This window comes from Rhinopithecus roxellana, chromosome 1 (genome assembly GCF_007565055.1).
Source record: "Rhinopithecus roxellana isolate Shanxi Qingling chromosome 1, ASM756505v1, whole genome shotgun sequence".
Classification (NCBI taxonomy): domain Eukaryota; kingdom Metazoa; phylum Chordata; class Mammalia; order Primates; family Cercopithecidae; genus Rhinopithecus; species Rhinopithecus roxellana.
The window spans coordinates 95,915,530-95,933,954 of record NC_044549.1 but is presented as its reverse complement, the minus strand read 5'-3'; the positions used below and the strand labels follow the sequence as shown (position 1 = coordinate 95,933,954).

General features: G+C 41.3%; 1 protein-coding gene across 1 annotated transcript in view; it reads left to right on the top strand.

The window, feature by feature from the left end:
* Nucleotides 1-4,462: 4,462 nt before the first annotated feature.
* The window catches only part of PPM1L (protein phosphatase, Mg2+/Mn2+ dependent 1L), a 320,428-nt gene continuing 306,465 nt past the window's right edge, over nucleotides 4,463-18,425 (top strand). Inside the window, exon 1 of the mRNA XM_010366719.2 lies at nucleotides 4,463-4,966. Within this exon, the coding sequence (XP_010365021.1) occupies nucleotides 4,568-4,966 (399 nt within the window). The 5' untranslated portion in view covers nucleotides 4,463-4,567. The remainder of the gene's footprint in view (nucleotides 4,967-18,425) is intronic.

Genomic DNA, 18,425 nt, shown 5'->3' with positions numbered 1-18,425 from the left:
AGGGGATAGTAAAACATAAAATTCAGGATAGTGGGCTACCTTTAGAGAGGACAGGCATGGAGGTGGGATAGGGAAGTTGATACGAAGATATTGGTAACACTCCAGTTTTTTGGTTGGGTGCTGTGTTTATGCATGGTTGTTGTATTTCATAACAATACTTGAATGCTCTTTTATATGTATCCTTTAAAAGGTTATAATTACTAATAGAATGTCAGTAAGAGAGTCCTACTTAATGCCTACTACATATTTGTATACAGATGGCAGGAACAATTTAAGAATATAAATCAAAGCAATAATTGAGAAATTTAAAACTGTGCAGAGAATTTCTATGTGTATAAGTTTCATATAAAATTTACTTGAAAGGATTTTAAAAATCATATTTGTCAATCAGAGTCTCAGCAGATAAGTCACTTTACATTCTGTTTTTATGAGACAGGGTCTCATTCTGTCACCCAGACTGGAGTGCAGTGGTGCAATCACAGCTCACTGCACTGTCTGCCTCCCGGGTTCAGATGATCTTCCCAGTTCAGCTTCCTGGGTAGCTGGGACCACAGGCACATGCCATTCCTGACTAATTTCTTGTATTTTTAGTAGAGACAGGGTTTCATCTGTTGCTCAGGCTGGTCTCAAACTCCTGGGCTCAAATGATCCGCCCACCTTGGCCTCCCAATATGTTGGGATTACAGGCGTGAGCCACTTTTTATCATGTTCTATGAGGTGGTACAAAATAAAGTAGATAAGGACATCCTAAAACAACATCATACTAGAAAATAGATTTATTGGTTATCAAACTCTGTTTTAAAGACTTTTTAAACCTAAGAGCTACAATTCTGAAATATTTTTGAGAATACATTATTTTTAAAAGCTATGTGTTTTTTATATACTTGCAGGGCTGACATGGCTTAATTGCAAAGTAGAAAACAGTAATTGCCTGTAACAGTTATATCACAGTTATATCCCATGAAAACCTAGGATTGCCATTAATTCTCTGTTTGTTACCAGGTCACTTGCAATGGCAAAGTATTTGTATAATGCATATTTTATGGTACCTCTTTCCTCTGTGAAATTTTAACACTATTTTACCTTAGCGACAGATCTCTTAGGTGTTTATTAAAGAAGTACACTTTACTTGCACCTGTTTTCTGCCCCACAGGTATTCTCAAGGGGTGAGGTAAATACTCATGGTGAAGTGCTTATCCCAAAGGCTAAAAACAGAATTGAGGAATAAGAATACATGCATTCTTTTTTGAGATTTCTGTAACAGAAATCTAGTGAAATAGTAGTGGAGAAGCATAAAAATTAGAATAATCATCTCTAGTATCACTGGGCAATAATAGATGTCAGAGTATTGAACTGGTAATCAAAAGAACTGAGTTTGAATGTATAACCTCTTATTTGCTGAACAGTGATACTCACTTAACATCTTTGTGCTTCACTTTCCTCATAAACAGAGATAATAACTTCTATCTTCCTCAGAGGATTGTTAGGAGAATGAAAATAACATTGCCATACATGAAAAACCTTTATAATCCTCACGAATATGCAAATGTTAGTTTGTCACTAGAGGAAGGTCTTTTTTCTTTTTGTAATATATTAAAATTCACAGTAAACTATAACAGTTTATTTAGACATTTTTGGAAATTGCCACATAAACCACATGAATTTTTTAATAAGAAAATGCCTATAGGGTCTGCATGGAAAAATATTTTATTGATTTTCACAGATGAACACTTAGATGTAAATGTCAAAGCATATTTCCACCAAATCTTCAGGATATTTAGATTTATTAATTAATTCATCAAGTCAAGCCTTGCTATGAAACCTCCAGGGAGATCATCGGTATGGTAATCTCTCTTCTTTACTTACTTATGGGGGAAGAAGTCATGTCTCTAATGAGTGTCTGTTCTGCTCTCATCAATATAGGAACGTAGTGGACAGACTGGATGGGCCTTTGGGTTTGGAATTTTACTGCTGGCTACTCCAGGGCCTAGTTTGATTTGTAGTTCTGGAATTTCTATCAGCTTATCTGCAAGTTGCCTTTGCCACAGTGAAACGGATCCATGTACAGAAAGACTGACAATGCACCCAAAAGTGATTTGATAATTTACAGTAAGAAATATTGTAAACTTACCTTCAAAATAACACTAATGCATTACTTTTCTTTCTAGTTCCTAAAGGCTCTTTAATTCATTATCTCATTTTGTAACGTCTTGACAGAATGACTGAATTTATTTTAAACTGTTTATTTTCTCGATTTATCAGATGAAAATACCTGAAATGTAAAGCAGGACAGGAGACTATATCCTAGTTGTGAAAAATAACATACTGTTAGCAGTTCTTATCTCCTTCCTGTCTTTTGTACGCATGTTTATATTATTGAGATTATAATGTATGCCATTTAAATGCTTACATTTTCATTTTTTTCTGCCTGTGGTGGAAATATATAGCTTTTGTGGAAACTTTAGAAAAGTGTGGAAAATAGACAAAAGTCTAAAGCAGAAAATGAAAGTGGCATATAATCTACTACTGTACTAATGATTAACCACTGGGAACATTTTAGTGTTATTTCCTTCCAGGACTTCTTATTTTTTATTTTTAGAAAAGGAATGGGGATCACATCAAGGCAGAAGTGTTTGTTGGGCGACAGACACTGGCTTGGCTGGGATCAAGCAGCCTCTCTGCTCTTCAGCACAGCGGACTGGAAGAAGCAGATCAGCACTCTTCTTCCTGGACAGGGGTAATGAAAATGAGTATTTTCCTTCAAAGCTCACTTGTTTCCGTATTTTAAGCGGACGTGGACATTGTTCTTTTCTCGTGCCTTCCCACCTTCAAGACCCACCAACACCTGCCTGCCCACATTTCGAGTTATCCTCCTCGGCTCCTGCAAGCCCGCACTCTTCTCCAGGGCGGCTACTCTCCGCTCATCCAGACTGCCGCCCCAAACTGAGCCTTCTTCCTGAGATGACCGAGGAGGTGGAGGGAGACCACCACTTCCGAGCTTCCAAGGGACCTTCAAAGCTGAACCGCAGAGTCAGAGCCCTCGCCCCGTAGAAGAGTCAGGAGCGCCCCGAGGCCCCCATCGGAAGCTTCGTGCCTCCCCGTGGAAAGGTCGCGAGCAGGCAAGGCCTTCGTGGCCGCCGAGTCCCCTGCTCCAGAGGCGGCGGCCGCTCTCAGAAAGATCTGCCCTTCTCGTCCCTCCCAAGGTTATCGTCAGAGTGCACTTCCTTGGGGAAACAGAGGTCATTCTCTCGAGTGCCCCCTTTCTGCTGTTCTCGGGAGGAAGAAGGTCGCTAGACCCAGGCTAGCTCCCCGACTCTCGAGAGAGCCGGGAAGGCCTCTGTTGCTGAACGCCGAGACCGCGGCCAGCGGCCGGGTAGTCTCCCTATCGCTTTGCAAGCCGGGAGAAGTGGGTCCCTTCTCGCTTGCCTTATGCCTGGCGAAGAGGGGACCGCACTACCGTGCTGCCGCCGAAGGGGGGAATGCTCACGTGCAACTCTCGGCTTCCCAGTGAGCAGCAGTAGCTCCTGGAAAACCAACGCTAAGACTAGCAGGGTCAGTATTAGCTTGTCTTAGGAGCCGGCACAGGGGGAAGGAACAACCATTCGCAAGAGCTAGATAGCTGACCTCCCTCTTTTCTCCCCCTTGGCTGGCCTGGACCGCCTGGGGCTGCGAACGCGCACCAGCGGCCGCGGAACTTGCTCAGCCTCTGACAGCTCGGTGGACACACCTCCGGGTGCTGAGTCCCGACTCAAGGGGCGGGACGGGGCGGGGTGAGCGCGCGCGGGGCGGAGCGCGCGCGAGCCAGGACGCGAGGAGGGAGCGCGCGAGTGAAGCCGAGCCGAGCCGAGCCGAGCCGGGAGGTGCCTGGGGAGAGGCAGGCAGAGCCCAGCCGGCCGCCTGCGGCTCAGTACTGATCGTGCCGCGTCGCCGGGCTCTGCGTACCCCTGCCTCTGCCCAGGCATCCGCAAAACTTTTATTCTCTGGGGCCCCCGGGGGTGTGTGAAGAAATTGGAACGTTCGGCCATCTCCGCGCTCCCCTGCGGCGGCTACCGAGGGGACCTGCATCCCTTGTCCGCCGGGCTGTGGAGCCCTGCGCCTCACCTGCTGATCGCTCCCGGGAGTCTCGAGGGGGCACCCCCGGAGGGACCGCGCGGGCGCTGGCGCCCCTGAAGTCTCCCGCTCACCGCGGCAGACCAGCCCGGCGCAACTTTAACTTGATTCCTCTTGCCCAATCGGGGCACCCGCGGCTGCTGCTGCGGCGGCTGCTGCTGCTGCTACCGCTGCCGCTGCTGTCTCACAAAGGGGCTGAGGAGGGGAGGCGGCGCGGGCAGCAGGGACGGGCCTCCGGGCCGCCGAGGCGGGGAGACAAAAGGGAAGCTGCCTGTGCTCACGCTGCCCGCTCGGAGCCGCCTGCTCGGCTGCCTCCGGCTGGGTTCCGCGAGCCTCGCCCTCACCCTCGGGCACTGCTCCACCTCCCTCCCGGCTGGCTGTCCCCGCAGTGCTCCCGGACCCGGCGAGCCTTCGGGGCGCGCGTCACTGGTGGTGGTTGAGGCTCTAGCGATAATAAATGATAGAGGATACAATGACTTTGCTGTCTCTGCTGGGTCGCATCATGCGCTACTTCTTACTGAGACCCGAGACGCTTTTCCTGCTGTGCATCAGCTTGGCTCTGTGGAGTTACTTCTTCCACACCGACGAGGTAAAGACCATCGTGAAATCCAGCCGGGACGCTGTGAAAATGGTGAAGGGCAAGGTAGCCGAGATCATGCAGAACGATCGACTCGGGGGGCTTGATGTCCTGGAGGCCGAGTTTTCCAAGACCTGGGAGTTCAAGAGCCACAACGTGGCGGTGTACTCCATCCAGGGCCGGAGAGACCACATGGAGGACCGCTTCGAAGTTCTCACGGATCTGGCCAACAAGACGCACCCGTCCATTTTCGGGATCTTCGACGGGCACGGGGGAGAGGTAGGAGCTACCCGGGGCTTTGTATTTGTGTCTGTGTATATATCGTGTGCGTGTGTGCGTGCCTGTGTGTGTGTGTGTGTGTGTGTATAAACAGGACAGCGTGTGCGCAGCGGGAGAGGATCTGGGTGCGAGGGGCGTGGTGATGACACCATGGTACCTGGCTGGACAAATGCGGCTCAAGTTGCCAAAAGCACTGCTGGATCCAGACTTCTTGGGGCTGAGGGTCCACTTTAGGGAAAGGAGAGTCATCCACAGCATATTTGTTGCTACTTAATACGAGGTTCCCAAGGCTGGAACCCAGCAAACACTGTGCTAGCTTAGCAAGGAGAATTAATGGTATCTCCAGTGAACTTTGGTCCCAGACCTCAGTGCCCTTGTTCTAGGGTTTGAGTTGAACTAGGCACAGACAAGGAAGACAACATCTTTTATGCTTCATTAGGAAAAGAGACTATACCTGCAGAGCGAGCTCACTGAGGGTGAAGGAAGCTGTGACTCCTTCCCATCGCCTTCACTCTAGGGGGGAATCCGAGGGGCTGCTCTGTGCTTCTTTCCAACTCTATCAACTTTACAAGTGCAATCGGGCCAATTGACAGGAGCGCCTCGCTGGCCGCTTGTTTTTACCAGGATCTCAGAGCAGGACCTAGATGTCCCTGGCCTTTGCAGATGTGGCTATGCCCGCAAAGGAGGCGGTGCCTTGACCTCACCCTTGCGCCCTGGCGGGCTTGGGGGTGCAGAAGTCGCCCTGCTTCTAGATTCCTTTGTTTGTGGTTCATCTGGAAACAGGAGATAGCTAGAGGCCGGTTCAGTTCCCTCTCCCACATTTCAGCAGCACCCGGGTTGTGCCCTGAGGCCCAGATTTCCTGGAGGTTAGGCAAGGGTTGGCTCTGATCCTTGCGCATTGGCCCAGGCAAAGTGAGAGGCAAATGTGGCTCTAGCGCCATGCTCCAAAGAACACTGGACCAATCACCCCATCTCTCAATTTGGCAGTTTGTAACGGGTTCTTTGGTGCATACTCTTTGTTTTCCCTTTTGGCAGCATACTTTTCTTATTCTTACCCCCTTCCTGTTTTTGATTACACCCTTCCCCTGAACTCCCATACAAGTTTTTCCCCAACTTTCTTCTCTGCCCTCTGATCTCTGGGTAGGCTGTAGGGAACTGTAGGGACTGCCATTGTTTTTCAAGCATTTGCTTGTTCTTTGGCCTTTGTTTTGGGTAAACATTGAGAAAGCTTTCAACTGGATATCTTATCTGCATTCCTCACCCACCACTCTGCTAATCTTTTCATGCTACTGTGCCTACCTGCCTTGTAGAACCAACTTTGCCAAGAATGACAAACTTAGTAGGAAAACTCATTTGGTAGAACTGAAATCAGTTTTTGCCATTTTCCATCCACCCTAGCTTTTTTTATATTCTGTTTTTTTTCAGAATGCAAGTTTCTCACTGGTTGTAAATTTGTAACCTCTTGGGTAGTGTTGGGATCCCCTCCCCTTGGTCACAGAGTAAGTGAAAGATGTAAAATTAATTGAGGGAAAAGAGGCTGTGTACATGGGCAAAAACATGCCTTAATGACAAAGTTGCCAGTATAATGGCTGATTTGTCTTCTTGGCTTGAAGTAGACTATCTGTATTTTCATTTTTTTGTGCCTAAATTCAATGAGGGTGAAGGAAGCTGTGATTTCTTCCTTTGTAAATCATTTAATAAGCTTATATTTATTATGTATTTTTATATTAAAATTGGTGGCTGGTAATAATCTGCTTCTGGTCTTAGAAAGCACAGTTTTAATTTTATTAAAGATTTGGTTGTAATAGTAATGTGGTGAAATTTTGGGTTGTGGTTGTCTGGGTGTGATGCATTGGCATAGTTTTAGCCTTGGGTTAAAAAAGTGTAAGTGATTGGGTGATTTAAATTTTTTTTTTCTTTTGAGTTGATACTGTAAAACCTGAAATGTGCGGACCAAAACACTTTTCAGGTTGAAAATTTTCTAGTGCTATCTTGTGGTAAAGATACCCTCCAGAAAAGGGACACGATAAATGCTTTCATTTTACTGAAAGTATTTTACACGTACATGGCTTGTCATTAAATTTTTTAACAACAAATGAAAAGATGATCATTGTTAGCCAAACCATGAAATACTTTTCTTTGTGCCTTACATTAAAAAGCATGCTGTTTGCAAAATAATTGATATTATCAGTACTCTTAAAAATAGAATACTTGTTCTGTTCACAATCTCTTACCGTATGTAGCCAGTTAGTTCATTTTGGCTTTGTTTTAGGGCAAAATAAGGGAAGTGCTACAAAAGGAGTTACTTAGTTGCTATTGGGAGTATAACGGTGACAGATAATATTAGGTAATTCTCTCTTGCTTTTTCTTTATATATAATCATTCAAAATCCTACCATCGAATTCTTGTGTGTTGTTTAGCTCCTTTAACATTCACCAGAGGAGGGTGCCACTGTTTGATTTTAGTATAGATGATGTTAGCTCCTGTCACAAAAGAGGAAGCTTTTTTGGAACTTTCTATTATTTATGTATATTCTGTCTCTAGAATGGTACAGAAGATAAATGAGGAGTTTAATTTTAATTCTAATAACTCACACTAATAAGGTAGGCCATCAAAAACTAGGGCCCATCTATAATTGTAGTGCTCTTTAGATGCAGAGGAGACATTACCTTGTATATCCTTCTATATCCGTTTCATCTGTGTATATTAATTTCATCCGCCACCCTTTTTTTTTTCTTTTAAGCTGAGATGCTGATAGCTGGAGAAGTTGTGACCTTCCTAAGGCTATGTGGCTAGTTCAAGGCCTTCAGTTTGTTGATCTCCATGTGAAACCACTGGACAAATTGGCTTGAATATTTACCTAGATAGATGGTGCCCTGGGGATACAAGGGTGAATGAAATATAACCCCATCCTCAAAAAGTTTCAGTCAAATGAGAGAGATAGACCTCTATACCAAAAATTATAGTCATGGTACACTTAGAGTGTTATGGTACCACAGAAGAGGGACATTTAAATCAGATTGGGAGGTAGGAAGGCCCAGGAAAGAACACCTTGAAGATATTGTTTACTTCAAGATTAGAAACATAGGTTTTGACTTGTGATCTGGCTTTGAATCTGTGCTCTGCTTTATAGTAGCTGCAACATTGGAAAAGTTGCTAAAACAACTTTATCTGGGAGTTTATTATCTAGAAAATAGGGATAATAATGTGTGTAAGGTGCATCTTCATCAGTTGTATTATACCCTGTCTAGAGAAGTACCTAATGGAGAGAAGGATATGGAAGAGGAAAGGCCAAGAAGACCAAGAAGTCTGCAGTGCTGGGGCAGCAATATTCAAGGGAGAGAGACTCTTCCTGTGTGAGCCACAGCTTTGATCACTATGAAGATGTATGTAGTGCAAGGATAATTTATTAGTTATCTCCCAAACTCTCTATATCTCAAGGTTCTAACTTTCAGTGGACTTCTGATTATAATTCAGGATTTCAGTTATCCAGATATTTGAGAAAACTGTGTCGTGGCTTCAGGTATAAATTTTCTTACAGTCAAAAGGAATATTCTCTATGATTAATTAGTAAGTTGGTGTTCTGATTTGTACTTCAGCCTCTTATGATTTGGGTTACCATGAGGTAGTTCCTCTTGAGCATATTTAACTGTGGATTCTTTGGCAAAGATATGTCTCTGGACTTTTTATGCTGAGGACCAGACTCTGTAGGGCTGTGTCTTCTTCTAGGTGGATGAGATTTTAAAGAGCCTTATCTCAGTTGTCCTACAGACCAGCTTCCTCCCTTGATTCTAACCATGGGATACTGTGTGTGGATGGTTCACTGTGTGTGTATGTGTCTAAAGGTATGGCAGTGATTGTTTTCTTATATAACAAGATCAAAACAACAAAAAGGTAAAAAGGAGTTCGTTATATAAATTGATGTAGAAAGATTATTTTAAGATAAAAATGATTTTTATCTAGGAAAATCATTGTTTTTGTGCTTACTTGTAATTTTTATCTACAGGCAAAAGGTGTTTTGTTGTTGTTGTTGTTGATTTCTAGTTTTTTAATACTATCTAGAAGAAATATCACTAAATCCTTTGGCACCTCTATTAATGTTCATGGGTGACGCCTAGCTAGAAGAATAGATTGTTATGTGCTCCATATGTTCATGAGCATTACTTTATTAAAGATCTTATGTATCTTGACAATTGACACACAGCTTGGCCAGTGGTTAAAGCCTAGAGTTCTACATTTTGCATGAGGGAGTAGCCGTACTTCAGGCACTTGCCAGGGACTGCAGTCTTGAGGCTCAGCACTTCTCAGAAGCTCAGAAAATAAACTGCTTATGGAGGGTTGCCTGAAGAATATATATATATATATATATAGTCTGATTCTTTGGATCAGTGGTTCTTAACTTGTCTTGAGTCATGCTGCTCTTTGAGAATGTTATGAAACTACAGACATATTCCCCAGAAAAAAGTACATGCATATGAAATTTTCTTTGTAGTTTCGGAGACAAGTGGATACATGAAGCCTCTGGATTTCAGGTTAGTCTAGATAGAATAAAATCTGGTTTTGATACGTCTAGATCTGCAAGGAACTGTGTATCTGAACCTCTTGCTTGGCCTTCCTGCTTTCCTCTCCATCATTTGCTTTTATTGAATTGTTTGCTGTCATTTGCCTATGAGGGTTGTTTGGAGGAATAGTCTCCTCAGCTCTGAGAAATCAACTGCAAGAATGTTGTTGAGAAAATCGTTTGTTATATTATATAGTATCATTTTAATGAGGACTGAGGGAGAAACATTACTCTATTACCTATTTATCTTTTCTTTTTTTTTTTTTTTTTTTTTTGAGACAGAGTCTGGCTTTGTCGCCCGGGCCAGAGTGCAGTGGCGGGATCTCAGCTCACTGCAAGCTCCGCCTCCCGGGTTTACGCCATTCTCCTGCCTCAGCTTCTGGAGTAGCTGGGACTACAGGCGCCCGCCATCTCGCCCGGCTAGTTTTTTGTATTTTTAGTAGAGATGGGGTTTCACAGTGTTAGCCAGGATGGTCTCGATCTCCTGACCTCGTGATCCGCCCGTCTCGGCCTCCAAAGTGCTGGGATTACAGGCTTGAGCTACCGCGCCCGGCCACCTATTTATCTTAAGGAGACTGAATTATGTAACTGGGCCATCCTGGGTTTGTTGGCTGCTACAAGTATTAAGAGCCAAACCTCTGACCTACCTCTGGCAAATTTGTAGACTTTTAGGGAATACATTCATCTGGTACATGAACCTCACTCCTAGGAAAGCTTATCTTTCCTACACTCAATTTTCCTTTATCCCATTTGTATTAGCCTATTTTCACACTGCTGATAAAGACATACCTGAGGCTGGGCAATTTACGAAAGAAAGAGGTTTAATGGACTTATGGTTCCACGTGGCTGGGGAAGCTTCAGAGTCATGGTGGAAGGTGAAAGGCGACGTGTCTCACATGGTGGCAGACAGGAGAAGAAGAAGGCTTGTGGAGGGAAACTTCCCCTTATATAATCATCAGATCTGTGAGACGTATTCACTATCATGAGAACAGTGTGGAAAAGACCTGCCCGCATGTTTCAAATTACCTCTTACCCGGTCCCTCCCACAGCACGTGTGAATTCAAGATGAGATTTGGATGGGGACACAGCCAAACCATATCACCATTTTTCTCTTCTCTTAGATATGTCATTTTAGCTTGTATTATATGTATTTATGTAAGTTTCATTAGATCCTTCTGAAATAAGATACACGTCTGAATAAATAAATTATGAGTGGCACAGTGAATGATCTGCTTTTCAGACATTATAGCTGCTGTTAGTAAATGTTCGACTTTCACATTATGATATACAAGAGGCCTAGGGATTTTGTGTGGATAAGTGCCTTATGATTTAAGAGAAGATTCTGATTATTTTGGTTTAATATGGCACATTAAAGTTTCTGCAAAAAAATTTTTTTTTCAATGAAACTCTCTTTCCTATGCCTGTGTTTGAAGACCTTTTTGTATGGGAATGTAGGAACCTGACTGCTGACCTTGCTGCGTCTTCTGAACAGGTTGTTAAGAAATTCAGTTCAATTAAGCCAACATTTTCTGTATAGTCTGGCACCTGTGAAAAGCAGTGTTATGCTCTGTGTGATGTCTAAAAATGACTTGGTGCATTCTGTACCCTCAGGGAGCTTTCTGTCTACTTGGAGAGATGAGCATTTTTTAAAAAATAGCAGAGTTACAAGATGCCTGCCACCTAGAAGTGTTTGATGGCTTGACTGAAGGAGCTTGGGGAATTTTGGATAATTTTGAAGAGGAACTGACATTTAATTGTGTCCTAGCATTTCTGTAGACAGCGATTGGGTGGAGGAAGGAGGGGAAGATGACATTAGAGGTTGAGGAAAAAATATGGAAATGGTACAGAGGAAATACAATGCAGGTACCATTGGAAGAAGGCAGGTAGTCTTATTTGTCAGGAGTAGGCTTTCCCCAATGGTAATCATTCTAGAAGTTCATTCATTATTTTTTTCCATATTCAAGTACCCTTTGTGTTTTGATATACTTAACATTATTTTTAAATTAACTGTTTTTTAATGTTAAGTATATTTATTTGAAGAAACTTCATATCAGCACTGGGAGTGGAAAAATCCATGAAATGAAATTCTTGGCCTTTAACCTGCTGAGATGCTGTCTCCATCTTGATGGAGTAGAATGATTCTAAAAAGATTTATCTCCTAGTCTCTGGTTGTCTCTAGAGTTCCTCTATCCTCCTCTCCTTGCTTTTTCATGAGGAGAAAAGGTGGCTTTTAAAATTTAATTGCCAGCCATAATTTGAAGCAAGGCAGCCTGCTTGCTCCCTTTGCAGGTGGAGAGCACTTCCAGTGATGCTACTTTGTGAGGAGCTCTGGTTTGGAGGATCCCTTTCCACTGTGACTCATGTGACAGAAGATTTTATTTGTATCATGCCTCCATGGGTAACACAGAATTATGGGTAGTGTTCCAGCATAAATTCCATCCTCATTTTTAATACAGGTAAATGGGAAGAGATTATAGGGATAAAACTGATGTTTTTCTAGCTAGTTTAAAAAAATAAATAATTCACAACTAAGGTACTTGAACCATTATGGATAACAAATTGCTTGTGACATAGCTTATAATGACAAAAATATACCAGTATGCTAGGTCCCCCTGTTGAAGAGCCATGGCCTGGGGTTTGGGATACACACAGGTGAGGAGAGTGGGAGATGCTGCTGGAACTACTGTTAGCACTATTATTGAAGCCGTGCCGAGGAGCCTGGGCCATGTTCTGTATATATTGGAGAGCTACTGTATAGGAATGGCATAAAATCCATGCTTTAGTAATCCTGCTCCTCTAAACTATATGGAGGATTGATGTGAATTAACAAGAAAGAAGTATGAGGGGAGAGGGTCAATTGGGAAGCTTGAGACAGAGCTGTGAAGGTGAAACCCAGGAATGTGGGCCATTGTTGAAAGAGAGGGAGAGGATGTGATGGGAGTGGATAACTCTTGAGGTGGTAAGACTGATGTCAGGGTTTCCATAACTTTTGTTACCATGTTAGTAATTCTACTTAATGAATGTTAAAATAAATCTATAGCAAGTCAAATATATTTTAAAGTAAACTAATTTTAAAATTATAAAAATAATATGACTCCATGATAGATATTATAGAAAACAAGAAACATTCCTTCAAATCTTATTACCCTGTCACTTCTACTGTTATATTTTTGGTGTATTGCTTGCTGGTCTTTTTGTTTGTTTGTTTGTTTCTTTTTTGGCGGGGGGCTGGACAGGATCTGGCTTTGTTGCTGAGGCTGGATTGCAGTAGCATGATCATAGCCTACTATAGCCACAAACTCCTGGACTCACATGATCCTCCTGCCTCAGCCTCCTGAATAGCTGGGACTATAGGCATGTGCCACTGTGCCCAGCTTCACTTTTTTTAAAACGGTATGCATTTTAAATATAATTTTACGTAATTATAAAAATATACATATGTAGATTTAAATCTTGTTGTTTTTCTTTGTATAATTCTATAAACATACTGTCATTTTGCCCTATAATGCTTTATATTTGATTTGTTTTTTTATTTATTTTAATTCTGTCTCTCTCTCTTTTTTTTTTTTTTTTAAGACGGTGTCTCGTTCTGTCCCATGCTGGAGTGCAATGGCGCGATCTAGGCTCACTGTAACCTCCGTCTCCAAGGTTCAAGTGATTCTCCTGTCTTAGCCTCCCGAGTAGCTGGGACTGCAGGCACCCACCACCACGCCCAGCTAATTTTTGTATTTTTTGATAGAGACGGGGTTTCACCATGTTGGCCAAGCTGGTCATGAACTCCTGACCTCAGGCAATCTGCCCGCCTCGGCCTCCCAAAGTGCTGGGATTACAGGCATGTGCCACCGCGCCCTGCCTGTTTTAATTCTTTACATTTATATTTTGAATATGTTTTTTAGTGATAGAGCAATGTTTTATTGAGTAGATATTTGAGAAATTACTCAACTGCTTCCTTATTGGTATACACTTAGGCTTCTCTAACTTCTTACCGTTGTAAATACCATTGTAATAAATCTTTTTGTGCTTCTACTGTAGTTTGGATTATTTCTCTAGGGTGGGTTTCCAGAAGTGGGATTTCTGGATCAAAGGAGTAAAGGAGAAGCCACCATTATTGATGGTAATAATAATTGCTGACATTTATTGAGTATGTATAATATGCTAGGCAGTATTTATAACTTTATATATGTTATCTAATTTTAATTCTGATAAGAGTTTATGAGGTAGGTACTATATTATCCCCCATTTTGTAGGTGTAGAAATTAAGGCACTGAGAGGTTAAGTAATTTGCCCATGGTCTCTCACAGCTTGTGGGTGGTGAAACTAGGGTTTGAAACTGCGATTCAGACTTAAGAGCTCCCTGCCTCCAAAGCCTGTACCATCAGTTTTTGGTTGACGCCCTACAGAGCTCCTGATTTGGTCAATGAACTGCTGATAACATTGTTATGTGGACACTGCCTAGTCTTTTTGATTTGCTTAGTGGGTTTTCTCATATGGCTGTGATAGGTGTGGTGTTTTTGAAAACCCTATGCTGCTAACCTTGGTAGGTTGATCTTGTAATTACCTAGAAAAGTCCTGTAGTTAAAAAAGATTGGGGTCAGAAGTCAGAGCAGATGATGCTCCACATTCAAACATCTGTTCTCATCTACCCTGCTTCTTTGCTGGCAGAATCTCTATCCCACTACAGAAAATCTGCAGTATTTTTGCCTGTTGGCTCATGAAAGGCTTTCATAGAAATTATAATGGTATTAGCATAACCAGTCACAATAAACAAAAATGATTTATGTTTTATTTTACTTCAAAGTACCAAAGGCTTGACTTTAGGATCAATATGTAGGAGTGTGGATGTGTTTACATAATTTTTCTTTATATTCAAGCTTTGACTTTTTTTTTCTTTTTCAGGATCAAAACAGCTTCCTATTACATGTATTGTTAATTTTAAACAGCAAATATCATTTTCTCATTTGTTTATAATACTGAGTTGGTTTGTTTAGTTTGAGTGGATGCTAATTCTGTGTTTTCATTCTAGAAGGGTACTTAATACATTATTTTCTTAGCCAACCTTAAGTCAAGCCAAGCTTTGTATTAATGTATTAAAATACATTATTTTCTTAGCCAACCTTAAGTCAAGCCAACCTTAAGTCAAGCCAAGCCAAGTCAAGTCAAACTATAGCTAGTTATAATCTATTTTTAATAGAAATCTTCAAAGTCAAAGTTTAGACAAAAGAAGCCATCCTTTTCAAAATAGTTAATGTAATGATAATCCCTTTTATAGCTTTGTTTTGTAATTTTAGGCCCTCCTTTGAAAAGTACAGAGCATTTTTATTAATATTTATGTAGGTAAAAATCATGCATATTGATAAACTAATATATTTTCAATAAAGTTGAAGTCTATGCTATGAGAAACTGCTTAAAAAGTGAAGATAATGTGATATGGTCTGGGTCTAGGTCCCCACCGAAATCTCACCTTGTATTGTAATTTCCATGTGTTGAGGGAGGGACCTAGTAGGAGGTGAAGAGGGGATTGGGGGGATTAGATCATTAGATATGGGGATTAGATCATTAGATCATTAGACCCCCTTGCTGTTCTCATGATAGTGTTCTCAAGAGATCTGATGGTTTTATAAGAGGCGTTTCCCCTCTTTGCACTTCTCATTCTCTCTCCTGCCACTCTGTGAAGAGGTGATTTCCACCATGATTGTAAGTTTCCTGAGGCCTCCCCAGTCATGTGGAACTGTGAGTCCATTAAATCTCTTTTCTTTATAAATTACCCAGTCTCAGGTATTTCTTCATAGCAGCGTTAGAATGGACTAATACAAAATGATATTTTACTTCTGAAATAAAAGAAGCTACAAGCCTTGATCACTTGATCTCTCTGGAGTTTTTTTTTTTTCCCCCTTCTCTTTTTCTGTTTCTTGAGAATAGGACCTAATTTAATGGAACCTTAGCTGCTTCCGACTTTTCTGGAATTAAGGAGGGGCTTGATACTTGAGTCTGTTAAGATTGAGACTTAACCTATTTTCTTCCATTCCTAGAAGACAAGAGAGTTCCTGTCTGCCACTGGGCGTGAGGCTCCTGAAGGCAAGTTTGGGGCCACTGCATATCATAGTGCAAGATGTACACTGTATAGTGCTACTAGGTGGAGAGACATTATTTTCTAATGTGTGCAGAACTGTCTGCTCCACAAGCTAGACATCTGTGGGTCTACAATAACTTGGAAACTTTTCTAGTTTGTACAGAAGCTAAAGGCACCATAGCAGTAGGCTGTATTTCTGAGACTCACAGACTTTTTGCCATACCATTAGTACCCTCCATGTCCTGCTCTTGTATGAGCAGTTAACAGATGATGATCTTTGTGTCTTAGTTTCTTTTTCTTTTCTTTTCTTTTTTTTTTTTTTTTGGTCTCGGGTCTCACTCTGTCACCCAGGCTGGAGTGCAGTTGCACTATCTCAGTTCACTGCAAACTCCACCTCCCAGGCTCAAGTGATCCTCCCACCTCAGCCTCCCAAGTAGCTGGGACTACAGGTGCATGCCACCAAGCCTGGCTGATTTTTTGTATTTTTGGTAGAGATGAGGTTTTGCCATGTTACCCAGGCTGATCTTGAACTCCTGAGCTCAGATGATCCACCTGCCTTGGCCTCCCAAAGTGCTGGGATTACAGGTGTGAACCACTGCGCCCAGCCTGTGTGTCTTAGTTTCTAAATCAAAGACCAGTTGTCTATTGCATGTCAGTAAACCTTGTGACTTCTCTGGAGTAGTAAACACTTATTTGCATTTGCTTTTCAACATTAATATTGCAAATTTTGGTCATTATAAATGTGAGTGGTGATTTAATGCCCTGTAGCAGTAAATCTTAAATATTTCAAATTGTATTTTTAAGAAGAGGGTTTATATTCAGCACTACTCTTGAACAGCAGAGTTTTTAATCTAAAATATGGTATAAAAATTTATTCTCTTAGTTATGAGATTGCAATAGGGCAGAAACTGTTTTATTCTGATAAGTGTATACAATTTCTTTTTAATCTAGTAAGTGCTTTCATTTATCATTTTTAATTAAATGAATTAATTTTCAGTTAAATTAGTCACTGGATATTTTCTGGCCAAATAAGTCTCTTAATGACACTGTCAGGATTTTATGGAAATTGAGACATAGTAGGATCTTTGATCAGAGTGTTTATCTTTTTGCTCCATAAATAATGAAGTGCATTTTCTATAACAGCTGGTTTACGTAGTTATATGATAGATATGTTCCAGAGTTTGAGATTAAGAAGTTTTTACTTCTGTTTTATTTTAGCACTTAGATGTTTTTCTAAATTTGTCTTTCTGAGTTTTCTCTCTAGATAGGTCTGGCAGGGATTTTTGAATTGTCATGTAATCCAAATATAGTGCCTAAGGCTTCACAGCTACATGAAATATCTATTTTTAAAGACTTTCATCAAGGAGATTCCACATTTTCCCTGGAGAAATTTTTTCACTATAATCCTTTCTCTTAAGAAATTCATCTCAATATGTGAACTAGGTCCCTCTGGTTTAAGACTATTCCTTCTATTCTGGCTTCATCAGAGAGAGATAAATAAAGATTAGATTGTTACCATTTTAAAAGTGGTAAAACTATGATATTAATAATTTTTTATCTTCCCCTCAAATTAAATATTAACATTAAATTTATGTGAGAAGTACTCATCTCAAAAAGAGGGAAATTCAATGTAATTTCTACCAAAGACAGAATAGTTTCTAGATAATCAGTAGTGGCTTCTGTTTGTAAAGAGCTAGTCTGGCAGTAAGGAAATGTCTTCTTACAGATCGGTTAGTTTTGTCTATCATAAGTCTCTGTTGTCAGAGACTTATGCTACAGGTGGAGTGGGTTCTTGCTGGCCACCTAGATGGTACATTATTGGGAAGTTTTTGGTTGCAGTGACAGAAAACTCAAGTAGAAGCAGATTAAGCACTGGAGACAGTTATTATTTCACATAACAAAAAGGCTCAAAAGAGGCTTTTGATCTAGCAGCTCAATGACTTCAAGGCTCTGGTTCAGTGTCTCAGAAATTCTCTTCAGTTTTCCCTCATGGTTGCAAGATGTGATACTCTGAACTGCTGCAGTCATCTTTGTATAACTACATCCAGAGACATGAGCAGGAAATTATACCTGTCTCGTTCTTCTTTAAGCTTCAGGAAACCTCTCTAGAAAGTACTCTTCATATCTTATAGGCCATAGTTGTATCACATGTTCATACCTAAACCAATGGCTTGGTCATGGGAATGTGATCAGCATGATTAGCCTTGACCCATCATAATTCATTCTGGATCTGAGGGGGAGCCCAGCCTCTGGAGGACATGACAACTTAGAAAGGTGAACAAAACTGGAATTGTATTAGCTAGGAAGAAGGAGAAGTGGAAATAGTTGTTGGTTGAGCCACACCAGTGAGAATATTGCTTGTTCTGCACGTTAGCAACCTCATTGGAGAATGTTGCTGTAAAGTGTGTAACACTGATGTGGGGGAAAATAAACTTTAGAGGACTTAAGAAAAGAGTAAGCCTTCTTATTTTTGGATTGCCTTAGGGATGGTTTTATTTGGGAGCTGAGACATAAATTTGGTATTTTAGGGTCCCATCAAGTCTTGAGAAACTACTAGTAGGTATTAGGTTGGTGCAAAAGTAATTGCAGTTTTTGCCATTAGTTTTCTAACTCAGGTTTTTCCTCTGCTGTGTGAACTAGTGATCAGGAGGGGTCTGAGTGTTTGGAGAACAACAAGGTGGGTTTTTTTTTTTTCTCTAGTATATAACTGTGTATTCACTATAGTTAGTGCTGCTGATGAATGTGGAAATATTATAGTAGTTCTTCTGTTGGCTATCCATTTTTACTTTACTATCTCCTGTTTTAGACAATGAATTTGTTGGTCAAAT